Here is an 18,212-nt window from a genome sequence, read left to right on the forward strand (position 1 = left end):
CTGATTTCTGACCCAGATCTGATTTCAAACTCTGAGTCAAATTCAGAACTAGATTCAGATTCAATTTTAGACCAAGTACCAAATCCAGACCGAGATCCGAATTCAGAACCAGACCCAAATCCCGACCAGGATCCAAATCCAGACCCACTCCCAACCCATGACCACTCCCTGAGGTCAGATCCCATACCCTGTACTGCGGACATGTCATTACCAGGTTTGCTTCCCCTTGACGTGGGCCGACCGGCAACCTTTTCCATTGGGCGCTCATTCCTGGCTTTTGACCTCACAGTGGTCAGCTTGGGGGCATCCGTGGCCTTCGCATTCTGGTTCCAAGTTTGCACAAACGTATGTATCCCGCTTGCTATGTCAATGAGATCTGCCCCCACTTCTTCAATGTTCTCCGGCATTGGTGATTCATTGCTAGTCACTGGGTTCAGAGATCCCTCATTGTCCAGCGATGGGGCCTCAGTGGTGCCATCTGTACCGCCCCAGGAAAACCAGAACGCCTCACAACGGCCCACCAAGACTACCACTAAAAGGGAGACACTCAGGTGGAATCCAATTTTGCAATCCATCCTGCTGCTGCACAAACGTACTCCACCAGCAGTGTTGATCAGGTTCCCAGAGTGAATTGTGACATGCCCACTGCCACTGATTCACTCCACATGCTCCATTCTCCTCCAGTACACTGCAGACCAACAGCCAGAGGGGGAAAAGTGAAGAGGAGTGCCTTAATTCGAAGGCGGGGACAAGGAGGTCTCATCCTTATTGGTTGTCCTTGTAACTTTTCCCTCCCACAGCCCCTCCTCCTCCTCCTACCCTCCTTTTGTCCCAGCAGTGAAAAGGGTCTCTTTAGAAAGGATACCTTTAGAGAAAACAGATGGTTGACTTTCAATGTAAATGTTGGTGCTTTTCATTGTTTTACAGAAAAGGGCAATTTGTTCCCCCTGAGTTAATCTCTTTGTACAAACATGATAGAAAGTCATGATAGAAAGTCCACCAGCCTATCTTAAAAAACTAAACTAAAGTATGTGAAAATCGTAGGCAGATGATGGAATGGCATAGAGTGTGTGCAGGGTTTTATGGTCTTGCTTGTTTACCTATGTAATTTCATCTGAAGTCTAGAGGGTTATAAAACATAAACATTACATGCATTACATACTCCACCATTTCTGTGAAAGATAAACATATGTGGTGAACATTCACTTATTCATTTCACCAGACAACATTATAAAATAGCCTATTAGCTATCTGTCATCTGACAGCGGTAATGCAAAGATCAGTTTTGGCTGGGAAGAAACACTGTCAAACTTGTATATTATGATCCACGAATAGTCTAATAATATCATTTCTTAAAGAGCCCCTAAAAAACAACTAATTCCTTTGAAAAAGGGCTATGTGCCATTGTTAATGTTGTAAATGACTATTGTAGCTGGAAACGGCTGTTTTTTTTAAAGGAATATCTACATGGGCGTACAGAGGCCCATTAACAGCAACCATCACTCCTGTGTTCCAATAGCACGTTGTGTTACTGATCAAAGTTTATCAATTTAAAAGGTTAATTGATCATTAGAAAATCCTTTTGCAATTATGTTAGCACAGCTGAAAACCGATTCGGTGGCATTCTCTCTGAGCCTCTTTACTGTGTCACCACCATGCTCGATGCTAGGCACAAGGACCACTACTTCGATGCTGACAAGAAACAGGGATTACGTGAAATGTTACATACACAGCTGGACAAGATAGAAACGGACACAGTGACAGTGATACCATCGATAACCACATTCTTTTGGAGAGATTGAAAACCCAAATCGGTCTACACGGACAAGTTCTGGCCTGGTTTAGATCTTATCTGTCAGAAAGATATCAATTTGCTTGATTCTTGACTAGAACAAAAAATATAATTATCATATTACTCCAGTGCTAGCCTCTCTTCCTGTTAAGGCTAGGGCTGACTTCAAGGTTTAACTGCTAACCTACAAAGCATTACATGGGCTTGCTCCTACCCATCTTTCCGATTTGGTCCTGCCGTACATACCTACACATACGCTACGGTCACAAGACGCAGGCCTCCTTACTGTCCCTAGAATTTCTAAGTAAACAGCTGGAGGCAGGGCTTTCTCCTATAGAGCTTCATTTTTACGTAATGGTCTGCCTATCCATGTGAGAGACGCAGACTCGGTCTCGACCTTTAAGTCTTTATTGAAGACTCATCTCTTCAGTAGGTCCTATGATTGAGTGTAGTCTGGCCCAGGTGTGTGAAGTTGAACGGAAAGGCACTGGAGCGACGAACGTTCCCCTCTCTCCACTGGGATTCTCTGCCTCTTACCCTATTACAGGGGCTGAGTCACTGGCTTACTGGTGCTCTTCCACGCCGTCCCTAGGAGGGGTGCATCACCTGAGAGAGCTGAGTCACTGATGTGATTTTCCTATCCGGTTTGGCGCCCCCCTCGGGTTCGTACCGTGGGGGAGGTCTTCGTGGGCTATACTCAGCCTTGTCTCAGGGTAGTAGGTTGGTGGTTGAAGATATCCCCCTAGATATCCCTCCAGTATCTATGCCGCAATAGTTTGTGTCGGGGGGCTAGGGTCAGTCTGTTATATCTGGAATATTTTTCCTGTCTTATCCAGTGTCCTATGTGAATTTAAGTATGCTCCCTCTAATTCTCTCTCTCTCTTTTTCTCTCTCTCTTCTCTCGGAGGACTTGCGCCCTAGGATCATGCCTCAGGACTACCTGGCCTGAATTCTTGCTGTCCCCAGTCCACCTGGTCATGCTGCTGCTCCAGTTTCAACTGTTCTGCCTGCGGCTATTGAACCCTGACTGGACGTGCTACCGGACGTGCTACCTTCACTGGACGTGGTACCTTGTCCCGGACCTGGACGTGCTACCTTGTCCCGGACCTGCTGTTTTGGACTCTCTCTTTACCGCACCTGCTGTCTTTAACTCTGAATGATCGGCTATGAAAAGTCAACTGACATTTACTCCTTAGGTGCTGACCTGTTGCACCCTCTACAACCACTGTGATTATTATTATCTGACCCTGCTGGTCATCTATGAACGTTTGAACATCTTGGCCATGTTCTGTTATAATCTCCACCTGGCACAGCCAGAAGAGGACTGGCCACCCCTCAGAGCCTGGTTCCTCTCTAGGTTTCTTCCTAGGTTCTGGCCTTTCTAGAGAGTTTTTCCTAGCTTCTTCATCTGCATTGCTTGCTGTTTGGGGTTTTAGGCTGGATTTCTGTACAGCACTTTGTGACATCGGCGGATGTTAAAAGGGCTTTATAAATACATTTGATTGATTGATTGACAGTGTGCACTAAGGAAGAGAGGCCACGGACAGACAGCTGAAACTTTACTGCTTGACATGTATGATGAAATCCTGGTTGAGAATGAAACGACTGAACAAATGAACAACGAAACAGCATAACAAGTAAGTGAAAGAAAGTATGTATGTCTATATAGGTATGTGTATGTTTATATGTGTATATGTATGCATGCGTGTATGGATATATATATTTACCCCAAAAAATATATGGGGGATTGGAAATGATGCAGACAATTACATTGATGGAAGCAATATTCTTTCCGCAATATTAAGCTGATCCACCCCTTAAAAAAAAAAAAAAAGTAAGTGAAAGAAATAGGTTATGATTACGATCTAATCTAATTGTAAGTCGCTCTGGATAAGAGCGTCTGCTAAATGACTTAAATGTAATGTAAATGTAATCGCAATGGGGACACACGTAAATGCCAACAAAATAACTTTTTGGTCAGTGTGGTGTGGTGTCTGTAACCTTTAACTAGTCAAGTCAATGAAGAACAACTTCTTATTTACAATGACGGCCTACCTCGGCCAAACCCGGACGACGCTGGGCCAATTGTGCGATGCCCTATGGGACTCCCAATCACGGCCGGATGTGATACAGCCTGGATTCGAACCAGGGACTGTAGTGAAGCCTCTTGCACTGAGATCCAGTGCCTTAGACCGCTGCGTCCGTGTGTGTGTGTGTGTGTGTGTAATTATTCAACTGTACTAGAATGCTAGTACAGTTGAATGGCCACATGAGGTTCACAATTAAGAGCAGGAAGGATGATTTGGGACTGTATAATGATCACTTGTAAGTGGAAACAAAGGTTAATGGACTCATAATATAATTTTCCCTCACTGGAGAGGATATTGGCACAACACTGTCAAAAATGAATGTCCATTATTGCTGATTGTTTTCCAGTTTCTAAGGAAATGAACAAGTCACTCCAAACTAAGTTGACCACAACCACAAGCACAAGAGATAGAGGGGGTGCTGACAACTTTAGAATAAAGCAGTTTATTGATTTATTTCCATTTGCAGTCCAAGTGATAACTCTTTCATTGTGGTCACAACTTCATAAAAATCCACAACACCAATCTCCCTTAGAGCGCTCTTTGATTATCATAGTTTAAGACAGGGTTCCCCCCCGGGTCTTCTATAAATAAATACAAAATAAATACATGTTCTATTGTTGGACATAATAGTCTGTACAAATACCAGGAAATCAGATCCAAGTTATTTTAATTTAAGAAATCTGTCCCTAGTATTCCCACGCATAATAGAGTGACACGTGATCGTATACAAATAAAGGTTTGAAATGATTATGTCTCAGTCAAACATTACATTTGTGTGGGCTTCTTGAGGTCAATTTGCAGTCTAAAAATTATTTGTAATTATGTTTACATTTTAGTCATTTAGCAGACGCTTTTTACAAGAGTGACTTACATGAGAAATGAGGGTCAAGTGGCTTGCGCAAGAGCACATCTACAGATTTTTCACTAGCCAGCTCTGGGATTCAAACCAGTGTCCTTTTGGTTACTGGCCCAAAACTCTTAACTGCTAGGCTACCTGCCGACCCTGCTGTTTCCGGCCCCCAGACCATCCGCTGAAGAAAAAATTGATATATATATATTTTTTTTTCTTTAATCGGCCTGCGGCTGAATCTAGTTGATGATCCCTGGTTTAGGATAAAGGAGTTGATGTGTTGTCCTATGCAGTCACACAAGCAATGTGCATTCCCACCAGCGTGATCACAGAGCTAGCTTCCTATGCTAAATGAATGAGCAAACCCCTCAAAATAGAAAATGGGCTGTATTTGTCACACCCTGACCTTAGAGAGCCATTTTATTTCTCTATTTGGTTAGGTCAGGGTGTGATGTGGGGTGGGAATTCTATGTTGTCTGTTTCTTTGTTTTTGGCCGAGTATGGTTCATAATCAGAGACAGCTGTCTATCATTGTCTCTGATTGGGAATCATACTTAGGCAGCCTTTTCCCACCTGTGATTGTGGGATCTTGTTTTTGTGTAGCTGCCTGCGAGCAGTCCAGAACGTCACATTCCATTTCCTTTCTGTATTGTTTTTGGTTTCACTTCGATTAAAGGATGTGGAATTCCATGCACGTTGCGCCTTGGCTTATTTACGACAGGGAGTTTGAAGATAGTGAACGTGACAGTATTAGATTGACAAACTATATATAGGCTCCATGTACAGAGTACATTAGGTTATTTAGTGTTCCTTGAGCAAAAACAAAAGGAGTTCTGATCTAAGGCCTACACTTCTCTCTGAACATCTCTCTGAACATGCTGTTCAGTTTCAGCAGGCACTGATTGTCAAAGTGAATCAAGTCTATCCTAGCTCGCTTTGCAGTGCGACACGGCTAAGAGTCTCACAGAGGCAGGCAGGCCCTTGTTCAGTTTGAGGGACAGCTTCTTTATGTATGGAAAGGAATGAAGCAAGTCCATATTGTCTGACACACAGGCATGGTACCCATCCAGCTCCCCTGTACCTTGTGACCTTTTTGGCATCAGTGATGAGAAGAAATCATCTTCATATGATGAATGCTGCTCTGTCTCGTCCTCTGTCATTGTGCCAAGATGATGTTTATTGTCGACCAAATCTGTATAGTTGTAAATACACAACATACAAATATGGAATATTTCAGCAAATTCTAATTTATGTGGCAACTTAGTTCATCATATCACGGACATTACAATAGCCCAGACAGACTTTCCATACTTATTATTCTCAGATACCGGGACTGTAGTGAGTTCATCACGTTCTCAGACCTAACAAGTTGTCTAATGTTGCGATGAGTCCATGTCTAGCTGTACCTATTGTGTAGACACACAATTATATGCACAGTTAAACTAACTGAGTCTCAGGCTTTTAGACTAACGTTATCCTAATTTACAGTACATAGCAAAAAATCCTAGGTCTCTCTAAATACTGTGTCATGACCAAGCAACCTAACATTCGCTGTTCACTTGCTGAGGTTAGCCTAATGTTAAATCAATGACGAGACCTTCATGCTGCCCATCTCTGCATGATTGAAGAAGGCAATGAGCTCCGTCAGGTCCTTTAAAAATGGTGGGTGGGGAAGCGAAACTTACTTTGTGATGGGGAAAGATAAACCGTGTGGGCAAACACCTTTTTTCACCCAATCTGTCCAACTTATCAACTCTAAAATGTAAATAAAACACTATAATGAGTTTATATAATGTGTCATTACATACATATGTGAAGGTTTGTGTTGAATTTGAATCAGGTTTTTAGGGAGGCACTAAAGTTATCTTCAGAAGTAAACAGCGGCTGTCGCGGCTTTTGAGAGTCATGATGGCTTGCAATGACGACGCAAAAAATGAATGCATTCAGTTGTACAATTGACCCCCTTACCCTGTCCCTTTATTGTTTTTAATCTACAATTGAAGCACTACACCTGGTGGAGGGAGGCTGTACGACACAGAATGAGTTGCATTATGCATGCTGTACGTTACGTCATGACACGTCACAATTTAACCTACAGCGTTAGAGGGGTCCATTTTTTCAACTTTTCTCCAATACCATCGGACCATTACCATGTCAATCAATGCTTGAATAGAAACGTAGTTCACACCCCAGATTTTGATGCCAATACAGTCACTATAGTTCAATTAGTTTTCATTGCAGCCTCGTTTGAATGCAGCGGTTGCGCAAATTTGTACAGAATGGGGTTAGTCAACAGTAGCTAGCCCAGATAAATTGCATGGCTAGGTAGTTAACCAACATCACACATAGTGACACTGGCGTGCTAGCCATAAAAGCTATGCTCATTGGGTGGTGGTTAGCCATGTACCTAGCTAGCTAACTTAGCTGCAAGGATAGCTCGCTAACATTAGCATGCTAGACAATAGGCTAATGCTAACATACATAAGACTACTAGATAGCTATCTATACTAGCTGCTAAAGCCATCCATAGCAACATTTTTGATCATTCATAGGTAGCTAGTTATCTTACCTCTACAATATTTCCTGAAGTTCGAGGCAGAATTTGTGTAGGCTGCCACCTCTGCCATCCTGGGTAAGCAAAGATTGCATTGCATCACCTCTTGTGCTTGAAGGAGAACTGGTCACAGTCTCCTCCGTCTCCATTGTTTTCGCACACACCGCTTTGATATAAAAACGTTCCTCTCTTTCATGACTCGTCTCGAACTAAACTAAGTTATTTTTGCATTTGATAAAATCTCTATTCACTTTGTGCGCACAGCTTGATATGATTAGCTTTTATTGGTGTGATGCGTGACATTTTATTTGATTGGTCACTGACTAAACAACGAATTACCTTTTTTTGGAGGGGCTCAGTCGTAAACTTTCCTTGCCCTCATGATCTACTATTATGGATAGCCTACAAAACATTGTACTCTGTAACGGATGGTTTTAATAAGGTAGAGAAGTACAATACTTCATTCAAAACATACTTAAGTAAAAGTTAAATGATTGTCTTTGACAAATGCTCAAATTACATGGAAAAGCTTCTCAATTACAGTAACAAGAGTATTTGTAATTAGTTACTTCCATCCCTGACAACCAGACACAACCTGACCCTCTTCTGCTCCATCTCCTGTGGGTGTGTCCCTCACTCCCTTCCGTCACTGCATCAGATGCCAAAGCCTTCTGTCTCCCAAAGTCCCCAAAGAGAGAATCATACCGTAGAGAAGAACAAAGATGTTGCATGGATGCAATCATCTGGAGAAATCAAACTAGAGTGTTGTTATTGCAGCTATGAAATGAATAGGCGGGGCCTAAAGGTGTCTTAATGTGAAATGTAATGTGTGATAAAAAGAGTTCACAGGGTTTGTAATGTTTCATAGGTCTGGGAGGGGCGGAGGTTGCCAAAAGAGTGGGTGCCCAAGAATTTCCTTCGCTTGGCGTGTTCTCTGCTGGAGTCTCCTCCGCATCAGGAAATACGATTATTTCTGGAAGTCCCCGACAATGTAGAGACAAAATTCCATTGAACTGATGCTGTGTAAGTCGCTGTGACAGCGCCAGAGAGTTTTCAACACGGGAAATCTACACGAAACAAAAGTACCTTGAGTGCAGTAGAAAATTAAAGGCAAATGCCCCAGCTTTTCACCATCTATTTAATGTCCGCTGTAAAGATAACGCAGATCGGAAAACATCATGTCGTCTTCTTATGTGAGGCATGTTCATTTGCAACTGGTAATTATTTGTGAGGATGTGTGAGGTATGCACTGTTATGTCTAACAAAGACAACAAAGTTCAGTTATAAGAAAGTTGGACACCATTCTTTTTTTTTTTTACTGAGGGCCCTTGGGATGTTGGGAAAAGGTTAGTAGTACCGTAATAAAGGTTTTAAACTGCATTTTGTAACTTGTATTTATGCACAATGGAATAATAAAACTAAGACAAATTCTAATTTCTGGATCATTTTCCTTTTAACGACTTTAGTATTGTTGTTTTAGACTTCCATGCAAACAAATTCTTATTAAATTGGATGGAACCATACTTGAAACTTTACTCCTTTAACTAATGATATCTGGGTGACATAGACCATAAATTCCTGTTCCAGTATAAAATAAAAGAATCACACTGTAGGTAAAGGCAAATCAAATGAAGATATTTTGAATAACTCTTGATGAAGTGTAATACACAAATTACAGCATTTCAGAAGAACCGTCTCCCACCACAGTGGAGAGAAAGATAAGGTAAATTGTTCACAATTCACATTGTTATGTTTAGAAAGGAACCAACATTTTTTTTCCAACATTCACTCAATGCACTCTGGGTTTTTACCATGTGGAGGACAATCCATTCTATCAGAATTTGTTATCAGACAGCTAGATATACCTACTTAGATTTTGGAAGCTAATAGATTGCATTTAGTTAAAAGATGAGTAATTGTAATCAATTACTATTAACAAGACACTATGAACATGTCAATATTATTGGTAACATAATACATAGCAGAAGAATAACTGCAGATTAAATAATGCTACAATTGAACATTGTACACCCAATGTAGGACATTGCCCCTTTAAGAGCTAGAATTGATTTTGTACCCTATAGTGTGATTCTCCCCAAATATGTTGTCTTCTCACACTATTCAAACCCCCAATCAAACAAACCCTTTATGAAGCACTCTTATCCTATAGAGAACATATTACAAAGAAATAATCTGAACAAAAAATTACACACATTTTGGAATTTATGTGCATCCTTGACAGCCGCTAATCAATATCCATAAACGGCACACATTTTTTCTGCGAACCTTCACATCATCATCTTCCCTCTTTTGTGTCACCAATGTGAGAACTTATGGCACTGGCAGGTGAAACGGTATTGTAGTAGTCTAGTGTGTGGTGCAGGAATAACATGTTCAATAATTATGTTCAATTTGCTCTAAAAAATGGAACCGGACCACAGAATTCAAGCGAACCGAACTCAGACCACCTCTCGAGATGGTCTCAGTTCGGTTTGCTACAGGGGCTCTTTTGAGGGTTCTGAGTTCCTTTGGAGTGTTCACACTTCACATAAAATTAAGCGAAACGCACTGAGTTCACCAAAATTGGCTGAAAGGAACCAAGTGTGAAATCCTATGTCTGTTTTCTTCAGTTTGGAGCATACTGAAATAGGCTCAGAGGTTACTGTCGGAAGGAATCACAGTTGAGCTGAGTCACAAGGGATCAACCCTTAACACCATCAAGCAACAGACATTTGCACAGATGCCAAATTAACTACAAAGAAACCCTATGTGAAAAGCACCCAACAAGGACCTGTCTTGAGAATGCTTGTTACATCATGCAGTAACTATTATTGGATGTAATATCTTCTTTGGCCAGAGTCCAAAACATTTTGGGAAGTCGTGATTGTATACCAAGTCTGAGGGGTTCGTGGAGGAATGGTGTGGCAGATATGAACTTGGCATTGAACCTATTCTGAGCAATGAGGAGGTGGCTGTTGAATGACTGGCACTGGAAATGTGTATAATGGACAAGGGCAGTTGGATGCCCATCGACGTGATAACTCGAATGGAAAAACTGGGACAAGAAGCAGAAAATGGTTGAATTGCATGCTTATCGTCTTTCTGGTATCACTTGTAAAGCCCTGTGCACTGAAATCACAGAAAATCTCTGCGTGGGTTTGAAACATCCGCTTCCTCTTGTCCAGTTTACATCCAACCCACCTCTCCTCCACAGCTGCTACCTATTGTGAGCAGAACACTCTTCCATCAAACAGGAAGGTGGGAGGACATCTTTCCACTAACTCTTATGTGGAGAGAAAAGTACTAGACGATCACACATGGGACCTAAAAATGTCAAAAGTCAAAAGAAACCTGAAACATTTTTAAAGGCACTCGTTTATAGGAATACATAGAGTTCATTGAAGATGAATTTGACCCATAAAAAAATGACATAGCATGTGCAAAGAAAGAGACATCAATAGGCTGTAAAGCAGTAGTCTCAATAAACCTCTCCTGGAGTTTGTCACTCAAATTTGTGACAGGAAATTATGACAAAATGGTATAACTGTTCATATGAAGCAGGAGTGATACCAAAGCACTGTCTCCTGACCTGCTTCCCCTTCTTCAGACAATACCTATGTAACACAACCCGAGGAATGACTCGTAAGGCTGCCGTTGTCAATGGGTTAATGAATGGACTTGCCTAATTAAAAACGGCAACAAAATCAATTTATAACATTTTTGACATGCGTTTTTCTGGATTTTTTTGTTGTTATTCTGTCTCTCACTGTTCAAATAAACCTACCATTAAAATTATAGACCGATAATTTCTTTGTCAGTGGGCAAACGTACAAAATCAGCAGGGGATCAAATACTTTTTTCCCCTTACTGTATACAATGACTAGGCCTAAATATAGCTTGTGTGAATCATTTATGGGTATTTGCAACTCTATTTACAACCTCAGACCTAGCTGCCATTCATATATTTGATAAAGCAGAGTGGTGAAAAAATGACATTGAAGTAGACTGGGGACCATAAGACTGCAGCTAGTTCAAAGTGTGCAACATATCTGGATCGATTTCAAGAGGGTGACCCTTAGCGTTGGTGCCTTTTTGACTGCAGGCCAAACAAACAGAACATGGAAATAACTCAGGCAGGTTAGACGGCGACAATAAACCAACATGCAATGAGGGGATCTTTAGTGACACTCCACACACCCAGGGGCCTTTTTGCAGCTCCCCTGGCCCTTGTTGTTCCAGCTAGCGAGGGTCATTGGCCTCTTACTGGAAGTCACCATAAAGACAGGGCAGTGGTGAATAAACAAGCACTGGTGCGTGGACTCCAGACATGGGTGTATCAAATGACACATACTCCTCACTTTACCAACTCACATTCCTATTGAAATTTACACACAAAACACACTTCACTTTTCTGTCATTGACTCATATATACTCCCTCAAGTACACACAGACATATTGTACATACGCATGCACACATACATTACACACAGGCCTCTGCACAACCCCACAACTATATGACTGTCTGTACACATCTTGGTCATATCAACCACAGACCAGAACTAAACACAGAGAACCAGTGTGATACAATCATCAAACCAGTTTACCACAGAAAAGCAAACAAGTCAGCATGACCCTTGAGAAGATGAATTGGAGTAAGCATGGGGGCATTGGATGTTCCTCACTGGAGGTCTGACTGGTCAACCTGTTTCTCTTGCTGTGTCCACATGGGATGGGTCACCCCAAAACAAACGTTTGTCAAAGGTTTTCAAACTTAAAAAGTAGTTAGCCAGTCAGACCACCAGTGAGGAACAGTTTACATCTCAATGCCCCCATGCAGACATGAGTCCATTTTCCACAACATTGTTGTGTATATATATCTGGAATGTCAGCAGGCTTCAATCCCAAATGAATGTGAATGATTTGCACCATCTAATTCCATCTGGGGTCCCATTGTTTCCATTAATTTGGGATCGATGGCTATGGATTTCTCCTGATGCGTATAGTCAAACAATAGATGGCTTGGAGGACTCCGGTCGAATTAAAGTATGAGCCAAGGGTGGAGTATGAGCCAAGGGTACAAATAGGGAGGGTGGTCCAGGTGATTCATAACTGTAATGACTAATGTCTCCTCCTAATCTTGATGTGACTGTTTGCTGATGAGATATCTTACGTCCTTCTGAGAAGGAGACTTGATTGTGGGCAAACATAGCTCTTAGAAAACTTTGTTGAAACATACATCCTTATATTTTTGTGGTCATACACTAATCAGGTGAGCTGATTAATATGATAGCGCTGCAGTAGAAAGCAGCCATTTTGTTTTTTTTGTACATAATGTCTCCGCCATAATCTCCTTTGACCGAAAACAGCTTCTAGAGATCAGAACAGCGATCACTAACATCGTTTTGGATGACAATTTCTAATTCAACTAGTCGGCAACTCTGGACATTCTGCTTACTCTGGACCCAGCTATAATCCCAGTGACTCAAAAGAGGAAGCGACATCGCAAAAGTGGCAAACGAGCTGACATCCTGACTAGACTACGTTGGCCTTCAAATAAACAACCTCTGCCCTCCGTTCTGTTGGCAAATGTACAGTCACTGGAGAACAAACTGGACGAGATCCATTCAAGACTATCCTATCAACGGCACCTGAAGAACTGTAATTTTCGTGGCTGAACAAGGACATGTATAATATACATCCCGCTGGCTTTTCCATGCATTGTCAAGACCGGTCGGCAGACTTGGGTAAGATGGGGGGGGGGGGGGGGTGACTCTTTGTTAACAACAGCTGGTGAACAATCTGTAATGTTAAGGAAGTCTTGAGTTTTAGCTCGCCTGAGTTAGAATAACTCATGATAAACTGTAGACCCTACTACTTACCAAGAGTGTTTCCATATATATTTTTCATAGCTGTCTATTTACCACCACATGCGGATGCGGGCACTAATACTGCACTCAACGAGGTGTATATGGCCATAAGCAAACAAGAAAATGCACACCCAGAGGAAGCACTTTTCCTGGTTTGTGATTTTAATCCAGTGAAACTGAAATCCGTTTTCATCTCATTACCAGCATGTCACCTGTGCAACTAGAGGCGACAAAATTCTAGATCACCTTTACTCCAAACACAGAACTGCATACAATGCTCTCCCTCGCCCTCCTTTTGGAAAATCTGACCATAACTCTATCCTCCAGATTCCAGCTTATAAGCAAAAACTCAAATACGAAGTACCAGTGACGCATTCAATACAGAAGTGGTTCGATGAAGCAAAAGCTAAGCAACAGGACTGTTTTGGTAGCAGACTGGAATACAGTACCAATCTAAAGTTTGGACACACCAGTTCATTCAAGGGTTTTTATTTCTTTTTACTATTTTCTTGTAGAATAATAGCAAAGACATCAAAACTATGAAATAACACATATAGAATAATGTAGTAACCCAAAAAATGTTAAACAAATCAAATTAGATTTGAGATTCTTCAAAGTAGCAACCCTTTGCCTTGATGACAGCATTGCACACTCTTGGCATTCTCTCAACCAACTTCATGCAGTCAACTGGAATGCATTTGATTTAACAGGTGTGCCTTGTTAAAGGTTAATTTGTGGAATTTCTTTCCTTCTTAATGCGTTTGAGCCAATCAGTTGTGTTGTGACAAGGTAGGGGTGGTTTGCAGAAGATAGCCCTATTTGGTAAAAGACCAAGTCCATATTATGGCAAGAACAGTTCAAATAAGCAAAGAGAAACGACAATCCATCATTACTTTAAGATATATCAGTCAATCTGGAACATTTCAAGAACTTTGAAAGTTTCTTCAAGTGCAGTTGCAAAAAACATCAAGAGCTATGATGAAACTGGCTCTCATGAGGACCGCCACAGGAAAGGAAGACCCAGAGTTACTTTGCTGCAGAGGATAAGTTCTTTAGAGAAATTGCAGCCCAAATAAATGCTTCACAGAGTTCAATTAATAGACATCTCAACACCAACTGTTCAGAGGAGAATCAGGCCTTTATGGTCGAATTGCTGCAAAGAAACCATTACTAAAGGACATGAAAAAGAATAAGAGACTTGCTTGGGCTACGAAACACGAGCAATGGACATTAGACCGGTGAAAATCTGTACTTACGACGTCCAAATTAGAAATTTGAGATTTTTGGTTCCAACGGCTGTGTCTTTGTGAGATGCAGAGTAGGTGAACAGATGACGTCCGCATGTGTGTTTCCCACCGTGAAGCTAGGAGGAGGAGGTGTGGGGGTGCTTTGCTGTGATTTATTTAGAATTCAAGGCACACTTAACCAGCATGGCTAACACAGCATTCTGCAGCGATACGCCATCCCATCTGGTTTGCACTTAGTGGACTATAATTTGTTTTTCAACAGGACAATGACCCAACACACCTCCAGGCTGTGTAAGGGCTATTTGACCAAGAAGGAGAGTGATGGAGTGCAGCATCAGATGACCTGGCCTCCACAATCACCCGACCTCAACCCAATTGAGATGGTTAAGGATTAGTTGGACTGCAGAGTCAAGAAAAAGCAGCCAACAACTGCCCAGCATATGCAGGAACTCTTTCGAGACTGTTGGAAAAGTATTCCAGGTGAAGCTAGTTGAGAGAATGAAAAGAGTGTGCAAAGCTGTCATCAAGGCAAAGGATGGCTAGTTTGAAGAATCTCAAATATAAAATATATTTTGATTTGTTTAACACTTTGATTACTACATGATTTCATATGTACTATTTCATAGTTTTGATGTCTTCACTATTATTCTACGATGTAGAAATTGTAAAAATAAAGAAAATCCCTTGAATGAGTAGGTGTGTCCAAACTTTTGACTGGTACTGTTTGTCTGGGATTCATCCAATAACATTGAGGAGTTTACCATACAAGAGACCGGTTTCATTAATAAATGCATCGATGATGTACATATCCCAAGCAGAAGCCATGGATTACAGGCAACATCCGACTGAGCTAAAAACTAGAGCTGCCGCTTTCAAGGAGCGGGACACTAATCCGGACGCTTATATGAAATCCCGGTACGACCTCAAACGAGCTATCAAACAGTCAAAGCAGCAATACAGGACTAAGATTGAATCCTACATTGCCGGATCTGACACTCGTCGGATGTGACAGGGCTTGCAAAGTATCACGAATTACAAAGGGAAACCCAGCCACGAGCTGCCTAAACCTACCAGACGAGCTAAGGCAAGCAAAGGTGAACCATGCATGAGAGCACCAGCTGTTACAGACGACTGCGTGATCTCGCTCTCTGTAGCCAATGTGAGTAAGACCTTTACACAGGTTTACATTCACAAGACTACGGGGCCAGACAGATTACCAGGACGCATACTCAGAGCATGTGCTGACCAGCTGGCAAGTGTCTTCACTGACATTTTCAACCTCTTCCTGACCCAGTCTGTAATCCCTACATGTTTCAAGCAGGCAACCATAGTCCCATGTTACTGTGACCAACAACGCAAAGGTAACCTGTTTAAATGACTAACTCCCCGTAGCACTCACATCTGCAGCCATGAAATGCTTTGAAAGTCATGGCTCACATCACCACCATCCTCCCAGACACACTGGACCCACTCCATTTCGCATGCTGCCCCAACAGATCCACAATCTCTATTACACTCCACACTGTCCTCTCCCCACCTTGACAAGAGAAACACTTATGTGAGAATGTTGTTCATCGACTACAGCTCAGCGTTCAACACCAAAGTGCCCTCCAAGCTCATCACTAAGCTCCTGACTCTGGGACTCAACAAATCCCTACGCAACTGGATTCTGGATTTCCTGATGGGCTGCCCCCAGGTGGTGAGGGTAGGCAACAACACATCCGCCAAGCTGATCCTCAACACGGGTGCCACTCAGGGGTGCGTGCTTAGTCCCCTCCTGTACTCCCTGTTCACCCACAACTGCGTGGCTGCGCAAGACACCAACACCATCATTAAGTTTGCTGACAACACGATAGTGGTAGGCTTGATCAACGACGATTAGACAGCCTATAGGGAGGAGGTCATTGACCTGGCAGTGTGGTGCCAGGACAACAACCTCTCCCTCAATGTCTGAAGACAAAGAAGTTGATCGTGAACTACAGGAAACGGAGGTCCGAGAGGGTTGAGAGCTTCACATTCCTTGGTGTCCACATCACTAAGAAATAAAAATGGTCCACACACACCAACACAGTCGGCACGACAACGCCTCTTCTCCCACAGGAAGTTAAAAAGATTTGGCATGGGCCCTCAAAAAGTGAATCAGTTGCACCTTTGAGACCACCTTACTGGCTGCATCAGTACTTGATATGGCAACTGCTTGGCATCCAACTTCAAGGCTCTACAAAGGGTAGTCTGTACGGCCGAGCTCCCTGCCACCCAGGACTTCTATACCAGGCGGTGTCAGAGGAAGGCCCTAAAAATTGTCAAAGCCTCCAGCCACCTAAGTCATAGACTGTTCTATCTGCTACTGCAGGGCAAGTGATACCGATGCACCAAGTCTGAAACCAAAGGGAGCCTGAACAGCTTCTACCCCCAAGCCATAAAATGGCTAAATAGTTAACCAAATCACTACCTGGACTATCTGCTTTGACCCTTTTTGCACTAACTCTTGACTCATAACATACGCTGCTGCTACTGTTTCTTATCGATCCTGTTGAATAGTGACGTTACCCCTACCTCTATGTACATACAGTGGCTCCAGAAAGAATTCATAATCCTTCAATTATTCCACATTTTGTTTGCCTGAATTCAAAATGAATTCGATTTTTTTTCTCACCCATCTACACACAACACCCCTTAATGACGAAGTGATGAATTGTTTTGCAAATCTATTGGAAATGAAATACAGAAATATCTCATTTAAATAACTTTTCACACTGCTTTGCTATAACACTACAAATTGAGCTCAGGTGCATCCAATTTCCTTTGATCATCCTTGAGATGTCACTACAACTTGATTGGAGTCCACCTGTGGCCAATTCAATAAGTTGGACATGATTTAAAAAGAAACACACCTATATAAGGTCCCACAGTTGACAGTTGTCAGAGCAAAAACTATACCATGCAGTCCAATGAATTTCCGTAGATCTCCGAAATACAAAAGTATCTGGACACCCCTTAAAATGAGAGGATTCTGCTATTTCAGCCACACACGTTGCTGACAGGTGTATAAAATCAAACACACAGCCATGCAATCTCCATTGACAAACATTGGCAGTAGAATGGCCTTACTAAAGAGCTCAGTGACATTCAACATGGCACCGTCATAGAATGCCACCTTTACAACAAGTCGTTTGCCCTGCTAGAGCTGCCCCTGTCAACTGTAAGTGCTATTATTGTGAAGTAGAAACGTCTTTGAGCAACAATGGCTCAGCCGCGAAGTGGTAGGCCACACGAGGGCTGAGTGCTGAAGTGCATAGCGCATAAAAATCGTCTGTCCACAGTTGCAACACTCACCTCCGAGTTCCAAACTGCCTCTGGAAGCAACGTCAGCACAATAACTGTTCGTCGGGAGCTTCCAGAAATGGGAATCCACGGCCTAGCAGCGGCACACAAGCCCAAGATCTCCATGCGCAATGCCAAGAACCGCACGGAGTGGTGTAAAGCTCACCGCCATTGGACTCTGGAGCAGTGGAAATGTGATTTCTGGATTGATGAATCACGCTTCACCATCTGGCTGTCCGACTGACACATCTGGGTTTGGTGGATGCCAGGAGAACGAGAATCTGCCCCAATGCATAGTGCCAACTGTGAACTTTGGTTGAGGAGGAATAATGGTCTGGGGCTGTTTTTAATGGTTCGGGCCCCTTAGTTCCAGTGAAGGGAAATCTTAACACTACAGCATACAATGAAATTTGAGAAGATTCTGTGCTTCCAACTTTGTGGCAACAGTTTGGGGAATGCCCTTTCCTGTTTCAGCATGACAATGCCCC

The 18,212-nt window shown here is 42.4% G+C and overlaps 1 protein-coding gene across 2 annotated transcripts in view; it reads right to left on the reverse strand.

Moving 5' to 3' along the window:
• The window catches only part of LOC106581675 (uncharacterized), a 210,731-nt gene that overhangs the window by 114,425 nt on the left and 78,094 nt on the right, over nucleotides 1-18,212 (reverse strand). The window contains exon 1 of one of the 2 annotated variants that reach the window (XM_014163883.3): nucleotides 212-705. The exons of the other annotated variant lie outside the window; for it this stretch is intronic. Coding sequence (XP_014019358.1) covers nucleotides 212-575 — 364 coding nt within the window. The 5' untranslated portion in view covers nucleotides 576-705. Of the gene's footprint in view, nucleotides 1-211; nucleotides 706-18,212 lie in introns of those variants that run through there. 2 annotated transcript variants of the gene reach the window in all.

The sequence above is a fragment of the Salmo salar genome, chromosome 21, assembly GCF_965601325.2.
Source record: "Salmo salar chromosome 21, fSalSal1, whole genome shotgun sequence".
Classification (NCBI taxonomy): domain Eukaryota; kingdom Metazoa; phylum Chordata; class Actinopteri; order Salmoniformes; family Salmonidae; genus Salmo; species Salmo salar.